This window comes from Epinephelus moara, chromosome 19 (assembly GCF_006386435.1).
Source record: "Epinephelus moara isolate mb chromosome 19, YSFRI_EMoa_1.0, whole genome shotgun sequence".
Classification (NCBI taxonomy): Eukaryota; Metazoa; Chordata; class Actinopteri; order Perciformes; family Serranidae; genus Epinephelus; species Epinephelus moara.
This window is the reverse complement of record NC_065524.1, coordinates 31,643,062-31,660,872: the sequence shown is the minus strand read 5'-3', so window position 1 is coordinate 31,660,872 and position 17,811 is coordinate 31,643,062. Positions and strand designations below refer to the sequence as shown.

The 17,811-nt window shown below is 42.8% G+C and overlaps 1 protein-coding gene and 1 long non-coding RNA gene across 2 annotated transcripts in view; one reads left to right on the top strand and one right to left on the bottom strand.

Annotated features, from left to right (window-relative positions):
- LOC126406513 (uncharacterized) overlaps positions 1–13,219 on the top strand; it is a 79,250-nt gene extending 66,031 nt beyond the window's left edge. Inside the window, exon 5 of the long non-coding RNA XR_007571702.1 lies at positions 4,292–13,219. This is a non-coding gene — a long non-coding RNA (uncharacterized LOC126406513). The remainder of the gene's footprint in view (positions 1–4,291) is intronic.
- LOC126406504 (homeobox protein Meis1-like) overlaps positions 3,069–17,811 on the bottom strand; it is an 89,838-nt gene continuing 75,095 nt past the window's right edge. Inside the window, exons 10-12 of the mRNA XM_050070809.1 lie at positions 14,639–17,298; positions 13,233–13,330; positions 3,069–4,023 (exon numbers count right to left, since the gene is read on the bottom strand). Of these exons, the coding sequence (XP_049926766.1) occupies positions 17,082–17,298 (217 nt within the window). The 3' untranslated portion in view covers positions 3,069–4,023; positions 13,233–13,330; positions 14,639–17,081. The remainder of the gene's footprint in view (positions 4,024–13,232; positions 13,331–14,638; positions 17,299–17,811) is intronic.

Below are 17,811 nucleotides of genomic sequence, written 5' to 3'. Positions count from 1 at the left end.
TTTAACAAGAAATAAAGATAAAATTCAAATAAAATTTCCACTCAGCACACAGTGAGAGAAACAAACAGGCCCCTGCGTTCAGCAGCCGGTGACAAAGCAGTGATTAGAATTAATAAGCCTCTACACATTACTGCCGCCGAGCTTTGTCATGGCTTGTAGTGTAACAGAGAGCATGAGGCGCACGCTTACTTGTCCAAGTTCCCCGTTTCAACCATAAAGGCGCATAAATATCTGCGTTGTTGTGGGAGGAAGACAGGCCTGTCCGGGCACCTCCACTGCTCTGGAACACATTTCTGCTCCATTCATTACTCTGACAGTTCACTCCGCGGTCACTGTGTGTGGAAGACAGAGAGGGGTGGGTAGGCCTGCAATATCATCATTAACTTCAAGTTAGGTTTTGACTCTCAGCTTTTGAAATTAACACAAGTCAAACTTCATATAGGTCCGTGCATGAGGAGAAAAAATGTGTAAAACTGTAGAAGACACAAACAGAAGGCAATTTGCATTCACATCTCAGCAGAAATATATAGGTCAGCTGTGACAGAAATGTCCCTGAACATGCAAAAACACAATCATGATAAAGTTTTTACAGTTGATAAAATAGAAGACAAGTTGCACCAGTGCTCGTGATGAAAACTGTCTTTATATATTAATGCATGCATATGATAATTAATTAATAAACAAGGAGTTGAGTCTGAAAAACGTTTATTAAAAAAAATGTTAAAACGTCACTGAAATAAAATTAATTAAATGAAATTATTTCAAGAATTTAATCAAATCAGATGCCTTTAAAAAATCTAGTAGGCATTAGTGACTTGCCTTTTATTTTTTAAAACAAATTTTACTGTCCTATAAAGAAAATGTCTGAAATAAAAAGGCAAGAAATTATTTCACCTGACTGGCACATTTTCCAAAAAAAAATATTAAAGAAAAATCTGCATTTTATATTAAATATAAGACCGAACAATATGCAATAGTGCGTTTCTTTTGAATTTATCTTTGCAGTGCGCTCTTGTTGCTGCTACACTCTCTTTGCATCTCGCTTTAGTGTTTCCACTTTTACTAAACTTCCACAAGCGTTTTTTGTGCGGTGCACGTCCGTGCGTAAAAGGAGAGCTGGTGCTGCATGTGCGCCATCTCCAAGCGCCTGTGCCCCGGACAGTTACCAGGCCTCCCTAAAGAGGGCAGTCAAGCATGGGCTTTCTGCTCTGTCTCCACAGCTCCCAGCGGCCACAGGCTCAGGAATTCACATTTCACAGCCTCGGATTTTCCAGCCATGGTGGAGAGGCGAAGCAATTAAAACGTCGCCTGGGTTTTTTAAGAGCGTGTCTTTTTTTCGCCCCGTTCTTCTTCTTCTTCTTTAGTGTAAATAGCATTCACTTCGGCAAAGGCAGTAAAAACACAATAGTTGCGCGGAGGAAAGATAGAGAGGGGGCATAGAGGAGTATTGATTTACACGCGCATATTGTTATGGATAAAACAGACTCTCTCTTGTTCGGGCTGAAAAAAAAACCCAAGACACTGACTTTGGGATTCAGGGCTGCTCTCCGAAATGTATCAATTAGACAAAACTCGCTCGGCTCCTCTCGTCTCTTCTCCTCTGTCGGCTCTGCCTCTGCCTCCTGAAGTGCAGTGTTTCCCGGAGACAGCGTCGGCTGCAGAGCGCTGGGCTTCAAGCGGAGCCCTTTGACTGCGGGCAACAAGGCGTGAGGGAGAACTAATCTCCCCATTTACATGTTTGTAGCAATTTTACCTAAATGAATTTTAATGCTAAATGAAGGATAATTCGCTTTCTCGCTGAGACCCTCTCTCCTCGCTTCCCTTCTCCATGTGTGAGAAAATTACAGTAGAACGCATGCATTAGCTGCACATTATCCACAGCAATGGGAGGAAGGTTGACTTAAGTGCATGTTTCTTTAAGTATAAATGGACCGCTGCTTTTTTTTTTTTTTCCCCCTCAATGGACATGAAAACATGTTTGTGCCTAGTTCACTTGCAGGGTTTTTCCTTAAATTATTTGTCATATATGTTCTTATATGTCATATCTGCGTGTAGGAATATAATGTGACTAGTTATGAGTTCTGTTATTTGAACAAAAAGTATTTATTTACAACACAGATGTACATATATACCCTTCAAAGTAAAAGCATAAGAAACATGACTTGTCTTCAAAGGAATCTTAAAGATGTGCGTAATACATGTTTGAAGCAATGGATAATGGATGCATTGATAACCCACACAAGCACTTATGCACACACACACACATGTTCGTCCTCACATATGTACCGCCACACACACACACACACACACAGTGACTTTTACATTCTCTCCTGTCTGTTGATCAGCATTACATCATTGGGTTAAATCAAAATGAATTGACTGTGGTATAAATGGTGTTTTCCCATAGCTCTCTCTGTTATCAGGCTGCATCAAACATTGAGGGGGGGGAAAGAGAATCCATTGGCTAGGCAAGTGCACGGCCTTGTGACATAAAACACATCAATAGGACACTGGAATAGACGTTCAGAGGCCCTCAATCACAGACACACATGGAGCAGAACAGGAAACAGCATGTTTGCGGGACACACACTTGTAGTTTCCCACCCGCCGTGACTTTTTTAGATTGTTTATGAGAATTAGCTGAGGTTCTGCAGCATGTTTGTTAGCCTGTCATGATGTTAGCCCCAACATAATGTATCTGTCCTCATGTGAACAGAGTGTAAAATGGATAAAATGATGAATTGGACAATGGCATTTGTATGTCCAAAACTGTTAGCTTCTCAGAAACTGTGTTTAGCTCTGTGTCGTTGTGTTTGGAGTAGATCCAATGAGTTAGAAGAGTTTCACGACCCCCAAATGTGCAGAGAATTCTTTATACCAATAAGAGCTTTTCATGTAGAGGAGCATATAGTCAGCTGTTATGAAAATGTTTTCTAAAAATCATCCAAATTAGAGTGTACAGGGTGTAGATACAGCAACAGTAACACAAGTTAGTTGCTCCCTCCATGTACGTGGATGGGCTGTGTGCACTGTATGTTTAAAAAAAGAAAGGCCTTCGAGAAATGACAAACTGATCGAATTGTCCATTTATTCACTTTTTTTTCTTTTAAAAATGCATTGTGATTCAATGGAGGGAGGAAGGGGGCAGGAGGTCAAATTTGATGGAGAGACGGCACACACATAGTGTGGAAAGAAATCAGAAAAAAAGAGAAAAAAGTTCACATCCTTTTTTTAAAAAATCTATTAGAAACAACATAATATGCAGAACAATACAATAGCATTTACAATACTTAAATTCCCAGTTCTTGTGAGAGTCCAGCGTAATTTTACAACAGTATACAGTATATTTTCTTTCTCCACTTGCTTCCCAAGCTAGGGGTTGATATAGTTATACTTTTAATTTCTTTTCTCTTGCTTTCCCTCCTTCCATGTTTCAATCCACTATATTTTTTAAAGGGCACCTCTTTTGCTTTGTTAGTGTCCTGTCAGATACAGACATTGGCTTCTCCTTGGTCCAATTCCATCGTCCCAAAGAGTGGAGTGCTCTTCACAGGAAGTCTCTTGTTTGCCAAAGAGTCTAGAATATATCACCAGGTGCTGCATTCACCGAAGGTACAGGCAAAGGACACAGTGTGTCTCTCTCGTGTGTCGTCTATGCTCGCAATCGCAATCACAATCACTTGTAATGGAGGAATCCATGAGAACCTAGTGGGCAGTGGCAAGGGGGCGAAGTCTAGTGTCCACCAGAGAGGAAGCAGGGGTCTGTCGGGACAGGGAGGGGTCATCTGGGTAGGGCATAGTTTGATCTTCTGTGCATCGCCGTCGCTGGATACATAGATAAGGGTTGTAGGCAGTCATGGAGGGTTTCCATGTTGCAGATATCAGCCAAATAAAATGTCGTTGGGTCTTGGAGGTGGACAGAGGGGTTGCTGTTGGTTGTCTTCGTCAGGAATTCAAGGAGTCCCGTTCCCATGCTCCGTAGGCTTCTGTGAGACAGGTGATCCCCTGGATTGCCCTGTAGTTCTGAGGAAAGAGAAGATCAAAATGGTTAATCAATGGTCAGGCTTGCATCACGTAAATGAGAGTTTGCCTTTGGCCAACAGACTTTAGAGTCTGTGATGGCTGATCAGAGAGAGCATTCATTTTAAAGTTTCTACCCAGACAGTATCACTGACTGCGTTTACATGCTCCAATTATTCTTATTCCAAAAAGGCAATATTCCTGTTTACTTGCAGCCATGCATATTCCAATTAACGTGCCCTAACATACTGTATCTCATTTTTCTTCACAGTTTAGTTTAAAGCTTTCAAGCAGTGGCGGACTTGTTGGAACGTGTGAACACAGCCTCCTTCTTCAATTCCTTCAGTCACCTTTTTCAGCAGGTAAGTGTTGCCATATCTGCACAAATCCAAAAGCCTGGTGACATCCAAGTCTTTCATAATATTTAAAAGTAGGGTTCTCCTTCCAACTGGGAATATGGGCTTTTATTTTGGGCATGCATCTCTACCCAACTGGTCCAGCCACGGAGTCCAGATTTCTCCTTAGTCACTAGTTCAAGGTCCACAGAGTTGAATCAGTTCAGCATCATGTTTGTCCATGTCATTGAGCTAGTCTCTGTTAAGTAGCTGCCTGCCCGCTTAGCCTGACGTGCACCTCCCCAGAAATGTAACTACACTTTGTAGCGACGCAGTCCTCCTGTATATTTTTGTAAGCTGAAGTATTTTAGGTCTTGTGTGTGATTTATCTTGGCTTCATGTGAGCAGAGGAAGTCTCCGCTTGTCGCTAGGCTAATACAATGTAAAATGCCATAGGCTTGTACTATTTTAGCATGTTGTATTTGTGGGGAAAATGTGTCCAGATAAAGACAAGTGTTTGTCTGTGAATGCTGCGAGTTATAGTGAAGCTGATTTGTGTTCTTGTGTTTGATATTGTCGCTATTAAGTCATGTTTAAAGTGTGAGTAGAATCAACTGAACTTCACAGCACTTCACAGAAACCTGCACCGCTGACTAGTGTTTTGGAGGTGTAACTGCAGAGTGACTTAGACACACCACCACACAAGTGTAAATGCTCACAACAGCATCTGCGTCATGTGTACGCTACGGCTTAGGGTCTGCCGCACAACTATAAATCCCACTTGAACATGCAAGACGCCATGTGTCGCAAACTATGGGAAAACTCCCAGTTGAGATGCATATTCCGAATGCTTCCAATGCTTCTAAAGCCTAAATAACAATGACATATCCCACATTTGTCAATCTGAAAAAGCAACATTTGGAGTAAGGTCTATTTCAGAATACCTAAAGGGAGTATGCTATTTATGTGACCTGTATCAAATTCAGAAAACTGTTTGGATATTAGAAATTGCACCTTATTCTGAATGTAGCATTTTCCGATTAAGACGTGGGATATGCCGGTCTTATTCTGTTTTTAGGAGCATTCCTTTAAGATGTATACAGGGCACTGGGAATATGCGTCTCAGTCAGGGTTTTCACCAAAGTTTGCTACACATGACCTCTTACCTGTTTACATCCAGCTCTGTGAGTTCTGATTATGCATCCATGGTTGTAGCCTACACCAACCAACTCACCAACAGTTTGAAAGGCTGGGGTAACGATACACGCCCAAAAGAAAAGCACACAATTCTGGTCGGAAGGAGAAAAACACCTACTTTTAATCATTATAAAAAAGACTTGGATATCAACAGGGTTTTGGATATTCATACACATCATAGCCGCAGGATGTATGCATAGAAATAGCATGAAACATGATGTACTGTAGCTGCCTCTGAAGAACAAGTCAGAGCTGTTGCTTTTTATGAATAATTCCAAACTTCCCACAGACGTATTTCACCATAACTAACAACAATCACCTTATCACGGCAAAAACTTCAATGTACTCTCTATTTATTCTATTTCTGTGGACATACGTCATGGGAGCATTTTACGCTAATCAAAAGATGCATGGCTGCCTGTAAACAGGGATATTATTTGAATATTCATTTACATTAGCCATGTAGACAGCTTACAGGACTATTGTATGTTTTGGAATAAGGGCATAAACCAGAATAACTTGTGTACATAAACATAGTCAGTTTTGTCCTCTATGGCAGTGGTTTCCAACTGGTCCATTCACAGGGTCCAGATTTCTCCTCAGTCATTAGTTCAAGGTCCACACAGTTTAGTATATCAAGTGTCATACTTGTGTTTGGCCATGTCGTCGAGCTAGTTTGCTGTCTCTGTCAAGTAGCTGTCTGTTATTCACTCACTCTACAGCAATAAACAGTACTTCATAATTAGGGATGCGCGCGATTAGACATTTCAACTATTAAACATCCACCCCCTTGCTAGTAAGCGACAGAAATATTAGTCGGTTAAACCAATTAGTGTTTTATTTGTGTACAAGGCTGCTTAGCTGTCATGCAGCCTCCCGCCACTAGTGGGGGATACAGAGCCGTCAGACAGCAGCCCCCTTCCCCGCGGTAATGCTTGAGTAGTTTCAAAACAGCACAGTGGGAAATAGGAGAGATGTCCTCTTGCGAAACCAGCGTGGTTTGGCAAGTTAGCATGTAGGCTGTGTCAGAAAAAAACTGGAGCAATGCGCAACCACATTCAACTCCAGCATTTGGATGTTAACCTGCGTGGAATGACGACTGCTGCTGCTAGCGGTGCTAGCCACACATAGCCCAAATTGACATTGTTTACCCAGAGACGCTGTGATCCCGCCAGGTCTGAGAAGATAACGCAAGACCTTGCAAGATATGCTTCCACTTAACTTTGTTGAAGGTAAAAGCTTCAGGAAGTTAATGCAATATGTTGAGCCTGAAAGTTCATGTTCGCATTCATACCACACAGCACAAAGTGTCTCGTACTTCAGTGGCATTTAAAATCTGCCATGGTTGTTGAAGATTGTGATAAAGGGCTCTTAATGCACACAATATTTTTTGGGACAATGTTTTAAATGCTTAACAAAAAATTGTGAAAATTGTGAGTTGACGAGGGTTCTCTTAGTGATATGTACATTTGCTTAATGTATTAAGTTGAACAAATTAAAAACTCCGGTGCAAAGTAATGCAAATGTTATTAAGCTCTGAGCAAGTCGGCATGTTGTCTCCACCGCTCAGACAGAGAGCATTTAACTGCAAAAGAAAACTGTTGAATGAGTTAGGTGTCATTAATCATTCATTAAATACGACAATAGATCACACCAGACTTCTGAAAGCAGACTCTCGTGTTACACTTTCAGGCCGATAGCACATGAACATGGCAGGACCTGCTGATAAGACCCTGCAGGAGCGGTATAGTATGTGGCAACTGCTGCAAACCCAACAGAGTGCTAATCTGGGTCAGAATACAGACCCGAGCCTGCCCTTCACTAAGACTGTGTGGATGTATGAGAGAGGGAGAGAGAGTATTGGAGGGTTTAGTGAGTTAATCCTACACCCTCAGTAATGCTACTTTAACAGTAGGAGAGGACTTAGAGACCAAACACACATGATCGACTTGAAGTGATACCGAGGCCCTGCGCTTAACATTTCCTGGATAATCTGTTTAACTGGACAACAAGGAAACTTAAAATTAGCCTTTGATTTATCATTTGATTGATTACAGTCAGCGTCTGACTGCACAAGTTAAACTACTTCAGGTTAGTATTAATGTGAAATACAATTCAATGTTGTTTTAAAGCTTTAATCACAAAATCTTAACATCATGTTACGTATCAACTGAAACCCCTTAAACTGATGTAGCCTGCCATTTGCCCTCAAACCACCTCATACAATGAAATATGAAGTAAAGAAATCCATCTTCACCCTCTTCTCTCCCTACATTCCTCTCTTTACAGCCAACAATAGCTGCCATCCATCTCCGCTGGTGGGAAGTCACCGCTGAGGAACCACGGTCATTGTTGTCAAAACCAAAGAGGAGAGGTGAGGCTCGCGGCCGCCCGTCACCTGAGAGCGCCCGGGGCCCGTCCACGCGTTTGCCACACACACAAGAGGGCCACTACAGATGACACAAAGGCAGGCGGGGAAAAGGACAATGAGGTGCAGCGGGAGGACAACAGAGGAGTGAACGTAAGGGCCCTCATTTGTTATTTCCCTCATCCATCAGTTTTCACCTGGGTTACTCAGGAGAATAGGTGCGGCTTGCGGAAGAGAAGGGTGAGCTATTATGTGAACTGTGCAGGCTTCAATTAGCTTCCTTTCAATGAGTGAGGTGGTAATGGTTACATATCTTTCTGCGCCTAATGGCATCAAACCCGTGACCTTTATATTGTGGAACATAACCTGTGGCAGGACACGCTGAGCCATTAGCGATGCTAGCTTTAAAGGAATACTTCACCCACAAAAGGACCATTTATATATCAATTACACACTGTGTGTTACCTTAAATTTTTTAAGGAAAACATTCTCTCTTTAATGCATTCCTCCACTGTGAACGGAGAATCAAAAAACAAGGCGAACATTCTTCATGAATTGAAGTAATCAGGGTCCGCGTTTAACAACAGTACCGACACGGTAATCGGTGAACAGCTGAGCGGCCGTGGTGGAAACAAAGTGAAGATTACTCAAAAATGCCTCGAGTTGACAGCAGCTACACTCGTTACTGTAAGTGACATTAAACCTTAGCGAGTAAGAAGCCAATAATTTATCAATACATGTAGACAGTGATATTCAATATGCTCTGTCCACAGTCTCTCATCCACCGACACTAACGTTATGTCTTACACAACGACAGCACACTTGTTCGGCTGATAGCGCATTGTTACTAATAAGCTCAAATGACAGCTGTCTGTATGTAGACTAACTTAGTTTGACACTTGTCTTAAAATACTTTTAAACTTAGCTGCTGTCTGAGACAAAGAGCCCCAACTCTCTACACCAGCACTGTTACCTGCACACAGTGAATCACAGGACAGGAGGACTGACTGATAAATACTAGACTTCACTCAGTATTGTGATGTCAGGAATATTATTTACACAGTGACTTTGCTGTTGTAAAAATTACGGTTGCTGCTCTAGAAACATCAATTTGTTTTATTCAAAATATTCAATGATCCTGTTCTGAATTTATTCATTTAAAATTAATATATTTTCTAAAAAGCAATTATTTAGAAATGAAAAAGAACCGATAAGAGTACCGATAAAGGTAGTAGTATCGATAAAATCTTAACAATACCCAACCCTACTGAGCATACAACTGTATAGATGAGACTTGGGTTATACTGCACGAGTTTGTGACAGAAATGGATGTTTTGATATGGTTTTGCTGTTGTTAAATGCCGACCCTGATTGCTTCAACTCATGAATGAAAGTTAAACATTTTTGGATTCTCTGTTCACCATGGTAGTATGCAAGAAAAACAAAGTTTTCCTCCCAAATTTTGAGTAACACACGATGAGTAATTGATATACAAATGTTCAATTTGGGTGTGGAGTGTTCCTTTAATGCATCTCAGACCAGGTTCATGCTTAAAGCAGCGATCCATTACATTTCCATACAACTTATTCAGTTGTATGGAAATGTAAATTTCTGAAAATTATTATGTTGTATGTTTCCTGCAGTTACAGAAAGAAAACTTCAGCAGCAAACCCACAGAGCACAAGTCACTCTTTGATTGACACGTGACTAAACACCACAGCTATGACCCTTTACTACAAAAAAGTTAAAACAGAACAATCACTAATCTGCTGGATTGCTACTTGAAGTTGCTGCTTGCATATGTGCCCCTGGTTAACAAGAGCATCCTGATGACTGGTGTAAATCCATGTCAAGTTTCTAATAAACGCTATGCGTGCTTGAAAGAGCACACATTGCTAATAAGGTTTTTCACTTAATAAGCCAATCAATACATTGAACTGGATGCCTCCTTTCTTAGACTCCGAGGGGGATTCCAGAGGGGCCAAATCAACAGGGACACACATTCACATGGACAATACGAGGGGGCACAAAATCCCCATCGGGACCTGTTTTTTCCCCAATGTTCGTTAATAGTAAAAGTTCATCCACCAGAAAGAGAAGTAGAGGGTGGGGGGAGGGATCTTGACCCCCCAGCAGAAGGTTAACAAATTTGTGCTTAATGATTGGAGCAATGAATCCTGGGACAAAGGGTCTCCAGCCGAGACTGGCAGCAAAGGGGTTACAGGCAGCGCTCACTCAAGCGTTCTGCCCGACATTTTGGGAAAAGCTGAGAGTGGGGAGGGCCAGAAAAAATTCCATACGCTCTGCGCCATAATTAATTCTTCCACCCTGTGATAACTATTGTCCTGAAACTGAAAATTACAGTTTTCAGGGGCCACCCCCGGCTAATTTCGTGGAAAAGGGAAAGCAGGGGAGAGGAAGAAGGGAAAGGGGGTAAGGGTCATCCGAGAGTCATTCTCGTCGCTATCAAAGGCTCAGCTCGCTTCTGCTTCACTTGCTGGGCTTCATCTCGGCTGACAGGTGTATTGTTTCACAAGGGGATATAAGCTCTGTAATCATCATTGGGTGGAAAGCATAACGCTCTTCACTAAGCAGGACTAATTGGCTTTAGTTTTAACTAATGTTTCAGTGTGACTGCTAGACACACCTTCTGTATCAAGGCTCAGCACTCCCCAGCACAATAACCGCTCAATTTAGCCCCGCGGTAACAAAACCTCAACTCTGCTAATGAAAATTGCTTATAAAATATAATGAACCTGTGCTCGCGTAATCAAATAAGATAACCGTTCCCCCCCTCCCGTAATAACCTATTAATTTAATTGGTCATGAAAGAATATAAGACATCACTTACATTTAATTGACCTAGAAAGGAAAGTAGCAATATTTGACGGAGGCAAGCTAGCAGCTAGCAACGGCTAGCTAATGAAGCTGTAAAAGACTGACTAGTCGTGAGGAAGAGTCGACATATTTCTGTCACCATCTCTCTCCCAGCTTCTATCTTTTTCCCTCCCTCCTCCTCTTTCCTTCCTTCCTCCCTCCTTTTACTCCCTCTTCCCCCTCCCTCTTGTCGTTTACGCTTCTCTCGCTCGCCATCTCTTCATCCGCCCCTCCCTCTTTCTGTCTACCCCTCTCTCTCTGTCTTTTTTCTTCCGCTGTCTACTCGTCCTCTCTGTGCTTTGCCCGTCTCGCAGAGGATTCCTCTGGTGGCCCAATTACGAGATTCAGCAGGCAAATTGAGGCTGTTTAAAGCAAGGTCTGCTGGGAAGGCTAGCAGCTGCTGGAAAGAGGCAGCTTGGACATGGCGAACCAGCCCTCATGTTTACACACTCACACACATAAACACAGACACACACACACACACGACTCATTCTGAAAGCACAGCCTTTCTATTACCATGTCTCCCTGCATTTCAAACCTGAAAGATGCCATTCGATGTGAGATTTTCTTTCTTTGCTTTGGTCGTGGACATTTGTGACAGAAACAAGGGCGGAATATTATCATCGCCGCACGCACGTGCATGCACGCACATTCTGTGGAGGGTTAATGGTCTCTATTTTTGTAAACTGAATAAGTCAAATCCATTGGTCACACCTCTGGTGATGGCATATTTAATTTGGATCTAGTCAATTAGGCCCAGCTAAGCTCCATACCCTGCTGGCTACCTCCTCCATTTTGCACTAGTTTGTGTCCCCTCCCTGTGCCAGGAGTAATCCTATTACCATACACACACACATGCACATACGTACACACACATACACAGTTAGACAGACATGCACGTTTGTACGCGTGCACACACCCACACATGTGCAAATGCATGTATTTCACATATGAATGTTTGTATGTGAGATACATGCACCCACACAGGTATACACACAGGTTCACACACACTAAACAATGATTTTTCTCACAACAATTGGACCCGTAGCCACTTTCTACACACTGTGCACTGTGACAACACCAAGCCTGTATACATCCAGAATTATGTGGGAGTCTATTTGGCCCTGGGGCGAGAGGGAGGGAGGGAGAGGGGGGAGGAGAGGAGGTGAGAGAAAGAGAGAGAGGCAGAGAATTAAAGAGAAGAAGAAAAAAGGTGTTTGTGTGAAAGAGATAGGAGGAAAATTGACAGTGAGAAAAACCACAAAGAGGGAGTGAGACAGAGCGAGCATTAGAAAGACAGAGAGAGGAGGGGGGGAGTTGGTGGGGGGGGGGGGGGCTCCTCTAGCTGGTTAGTGTGTGTATTAATGTGGCTCATGCATCAACAGCAACCCGGCAGATTTATGACACTTAAGGGGCGCTCACTTCTCTCCCTCTCCTTGCACCAGCGACGACTGCTTACATTTTTGCCAATCAGTCTGTTGCCATGGCAACGTCCTACCTGCCCCCCCCCAACTCCACCCCACCCTCCTAGTCCCCTACTCCACCCTATCTCATCCCCACCTCCCCTGTCCCGACCCGTCCCCGCCTTCTTTCCTTCTCATCACTCCTCTCCTCCTCTTTCCTCTCTGCCCCATTCACCTTCTTTCTCCTCCTATCTGTTTGGCGCACACACACACACACACACTCACACTAAGAATATATGTTTCATAAAAATATACTTTTAACATTACACAATTGTTTGATTTTCAGTCATTTTAAATTTCATACTCAAACATTCAAAATGTGTTCACGTCATTCATTACCATCAATTATTGTTATTTGTGTATCGTATGCACCCACACGTGTTCAAACTATGTAGTTTTATCTCCCCCCTCTGCCTTTCTTCCTCACTTTGCCTTGTTTTTTATCCTGACAACCTTCTCTTCTTTCCTCTCCTCCCTGATATGAAGGATGTTTCGTCCTGTAGCTATTGGATATGTGAGACAGCGAAACAGCTACACACTCACACACACATTACATACACAAAGAATTACAAGGTTGTGATCAAAGGCTCTTATCACTAGACCGAGGGTGGAACAGTTACAGAGAGAGTAACAGAGAAAAATCCGCCTGGGAAAAACTATTCAAACACATAAAAAAGTACAAAAGTATTCCCAAATATCAGTGTGGATTGTAGCCGTTTGCAAAAACAAGGACTTGTGCTAATTAAAACTCCCATAACTTAAATATTTTCATAATTATTTTGTGCAAAATAGAGATTCCATTTTTGAAACACGTTAAATCGCAATCCAAAAACAGATCCGCACCTACTGATCTGCTGTAAATTTGTCCATGAATATTGTTCTGTATATCTAACTCTGAGACCCCCATTCAGAATGTTGTAAACATGCCTCTACTGCATTGAATTCAATAAATCTGTGTCCATGTGTACTTACATCCCCCTTTGTGTTGCGATTGGTCGGACTGGGGCGGGGCTACATGTAGTGCCACTGACCTTCCATGCCCATGTTCATGCCCATTCCACCCATTGGTCCTGAGAAACACACAGGGAGTGAATTAAAACACAAAACCATGGTAAAAGATGTCAAAGCATTTTAAAGTGAAGTCACAGTTTATTTAAAGTGGTAACAGACAACTTTTTGTGGTATTACTGTCGGCGCCGCTGTCACAAAGACAACCGGATCGCCTTCCTCAGAGCCTAGCAACTACCAGCAACACAGGACATACAGCATTTTGTTTTCCCTGGTTACTTCAGTTGTTCGGCTTCTGGGTTGGTAACTGCAAAGACCTTACAGTGATACTCTTTGGTAGCTGGGAAAACAAAAGTGCTACCTCTTTCTGTTTTGGTTGCACAATGGTTTACGCACTTCCTTTCTGCCTTAAATTAAGCTTTCATTTTCCCGGGAGATTGTACCCAGTGGCAGACAGACTTGCAGAGTGAAAGCAAGTCTAAGTGATGATGGTGTCACTATCCTACAGCCGTTACATTTTGCAATCAATGTTTACTTCACAAATATAAGTTAAAGCATGTCTGTTTCCACTTTAAAGATACCACAAATGCTTATGCTTTCTTTAAGTTATTGCGACCGAATGTAACCAGGAAAATGTTTGCAGACTGAAAGGGAAAACACTGAGGTAAATCCCAGAGATGGTTTTTCTGTGAAACTAACTCGACAGACGACATAGCAGAGGAGCGCGATGGCTTAAATCTGGCAGGGCAAGTTGTGGTGAAGGAGAAGGGTGGTGGTGGTGGTGGTGGTTGGGGGGGGGGGGGGGGGGGGGGTTAAGTAGCCTGACAGTTTATCCAAACCTGCTGACTTTGAGTGGAGGGTGAGATAGGGTTAGAGACTTGAGAGAATCCCAGAAAACAGGGGATAGAGGAGGAGGAGAGGAGCTTAAGGACAAACTCTGGGATTAGACCTGATGGCGTGAGAGAGAGGGACTGAGAGCAAGGGAGTGGGAGTGAGGAAGGAGATGGTTGTGTAATGTGATTGACCACACCTGTTCTGGTTTGTGTGTCGAAGGAGGGGGGGGCAGCAGAGTGTACAGTGTGTGTGTGTGTCGCTGTGTTTGAGGGTGCACATACTGCCCGGCTTACACTTAAACCACCACACAGCGACCGTATAGCTTCCACTAAGTGCTTGTGTGTGAGAAAAGACATGGAGTGTGCTGGTGGAATAAACCAGCAACATGGCAGATACTGTATGAGACACACAGAGTCGGGGAGCAAAGAGGGCGAGGAAAAGGAGGGCAAAGGCACGAAAATGAGCTGACGACAGCAAAGAAAGACAGGAGGAAGATGAGGGAAGAAAGGGACAGACACGCAGAGAGAAAGCCTTACCAGGTGGTCTGATTCCCATGTGCTGCTGGCCGTCCATGACGAAGCCCCCCATCGGCTGGCCATCTGGATTGTAGGGAGCTCCTTGACTTACTGTGGATGGAGAAGGAGACAGAGGGAGGGAGGGATAGAGGGATTGGAGGGAGGGGACGGAGTGGTCAATTAGTGCTTTTAATTAAGGCTCAGTGGCCGAAGCGGGATCATCTGTTGGCCGGTGCACGCACAGGGAGCCGCCGTTGCGTTTCAGCGTCATTCTGCTCCGTGTCTGTCCAGCCGGCTCTGCACTGTAAGCCCCTGGTAGACTTTTAATGCGTCTAAATGCTCTAATAGGGATCGGACTGAGAGAGTTCAACACACACTACGGTTCACCAAGGTGAGATCTGAGCCATCTGGATGACGTGACAACTGTTTACACGAAGACTGATGGAAAGCCAATAAAACGTTTTTACAAGACTGAGTCCTGTGTTGATGAAATTATTTTTATTGTACTACTTAACAGTTTTTTCTTAAGGTTGTTATCATCATTTATTATATACACCACACATTAAACTCTGTATGTTGTGTATCAGCTTGTTTCAGCTCTTCATTTGCTGAGTGAAATATTCAAACCCGAGACTTTTATGGTAACAAAGCATTTATGGTAACGATTCTTTTTCTGACCCAAAGAAGACAATCAAATTTGGATTGTACATCAGCTGAGATAAATAGAGCACGCCCTAAAACAATAAGGGCAAACACAGATATCATAATTGGCCTTGATGATCTATACACTTAAATGCTTTAACCTCAGCTACCACCCCGGCATCCCCTTTTGTTTTGTTGTTTTTGTGTTTAGGTCATTGTGTTTGTCACTATATCCTGTACATATTGTGCTTAAAACACAATAAACCTTTAACTATGATGTCACGCTAACAACAGTCACTACCAGGTAGACAACTGGCAATTTATTCCTATAGTGAAGTTTTGTCATTATCAGCTGTAACAGTAACATTTAAAGATATGTAATTAAACTCTTTGGTCCAATCTAGCTGATGTTTCTATGCCTGTTTTATTTACTTTGCTGAAGTTATCACTGAAGCTAAGTAATGTACTGCTGTGGACGGGCCGTAGCAAAACATCATAAAAAATCTGTATCAGTCTAAGTGTACACTATATTTGAATATTTAAGGTGCTTTAACTTACACGGGAAACAATCAAGGCTGTGGTAGACCAGCAACTCCAGTGTTCTGCTGAGAAAAATTGCTGTTTTTGTCAATGGAGTCTGGTGAATTTGATATAATAAAGGCTGTCTGACAGCAAGGTGAAGCTGTGAAAATATTAAAAATACAGCGTACACTTAAACTGATACTGATTTATTTTGGTGGGTCTTATTTTAGGTGGCTAAAAACTAACCAACTGAGGCAAGTTTGTCTAAAACAGAAACTGTGGTGTCTTTGATCCTGATCTCTTTTTTCCCACATGGGGGTTTCTACCCAGAAGTTATTGTGAATAAACATTGTGATTCAGTCTATAAGTTTAAATCCAAATCATTGTTGCCATATAATGCAAAGGTTAAGAAACCAAACTCTTTCTATTTAAAAAATACTTATCATGACTTGTTATGAAAGAAAAGGACACTTAAGCACTTAACACTGATATGTTTGTGACCTTTAACATAATTGCTGCTTCTATCAATGTCTGATTATACACATGATCAAAAGAGCAAAATGAGTTCCAGGCTGAAGCTGCTGAGCGGCCTCTGAATCTGCTCCTACCCTAAATGCTTTATCTAATAAATACTGCCTATAACTGAGCAGCGACGATAAGTGAAACCTGATAGGGTTCCTATTTTTTGCTTGCCTCCATTGTTCTGCTCTCATAGAAATCCACTTACCTTCGATTCAGGCTGTTTGGGGGTCAGTCAAGCAAAAGCAAGAACTCGGCCCCACTGAATGCCTTTGAACTTTACTGCGCCCCTAATGCCACCCTGACCTCTGACCCCTATTACAGGTAATAAAGTTTACGGCAGTCCAAACCAAGCCATGCACCAGGGGGACCGCTCACTCCCCTTGCTCCCTGAAACAGCCGCAAATAGGGTTGAGGGGGGGAGTTTAAAGGAGCGAGAGGGGGCGGGGGGGTAAAAACAGGTCTGGAGCCAAAAAGCCAAACAACGGTCACCCAAAAAAAGAAACGGGTGTAGGGTGTAGTTCTCTTTATGTTTTGGTTTGAGCCAGGGAGGAAGGGCTGGCTGGCCAAAGGGGGGAGGAAGGGTTAAGAGCAAACTTTACTGAGAACACAGCTAGTTTTGTTTACAGGCTAAGGAAATAAATCCACTCGTCGTTAACTCATTTTCAGCCAAATTATTATATTTTATCATTAATAAAGAGTTTCTCACCCCAAAGGACACGTCAAAGGTGATTAATGGGTGCTGTTAATGTTGTAATGTTTTGGTTCTTAATTTTAGTGGTCAGTCACGACACTGAAGGGGGAAGCCCCTGGAGGTTTTGGACATTCCAGGATGGGGGGCATCAGTCCTGTATTTACCAGCTGAGAGGCCTCTGGGTGCATGGAGTGTGGACGGCTTTCGCCTGCGTGACTTGAATACAGTAACTATAGGAGACTTGCCTGCACGGTTTGACTGGTCAATCATGGGCTGGACTATTCTCCTCCTGGCGTTAATGAACCTGAGGAAGATAAGGAGAGGGATGGAAGGAGGGAGGAGTAAGGAAAAGGGCGAAAGAAACAGAAACACAGTCAGAGTATTTCTCAAAACAAGATCAGGCAAAAATTGCTGACTAAGACCTTGAAAATCTTGGCACACAGCACGAAAACAAAAACATTGCCAAACCAGTCTCTTTCTCGTTGCTAACCATAACAATGATATGGAGAAATGATTCTCCCCTAAGCAACCCTGAGCCCCCACTAATGCCCCAAATAGAGTCACAGCAAAAGTCACATCTTAACAGCCTTACAAACCGACGCAGTTGTCTTTCAAAACGCAGAAGTCCACGACTTGTATAAACTTGCACAGCCTCAGCTTATACACATCGGCCTGAACACTGGGGTCTTTGTGGGGCGAGGCTTAACCGGGATTTTTTCCCTGCCTGTTTGAAACATGTCGACCCATCTCGCTTTGTTGGGGACGTTCCACCTCACAACGAGCTGAGATTGCTGACTGTTTAACACACTTGGCTTTG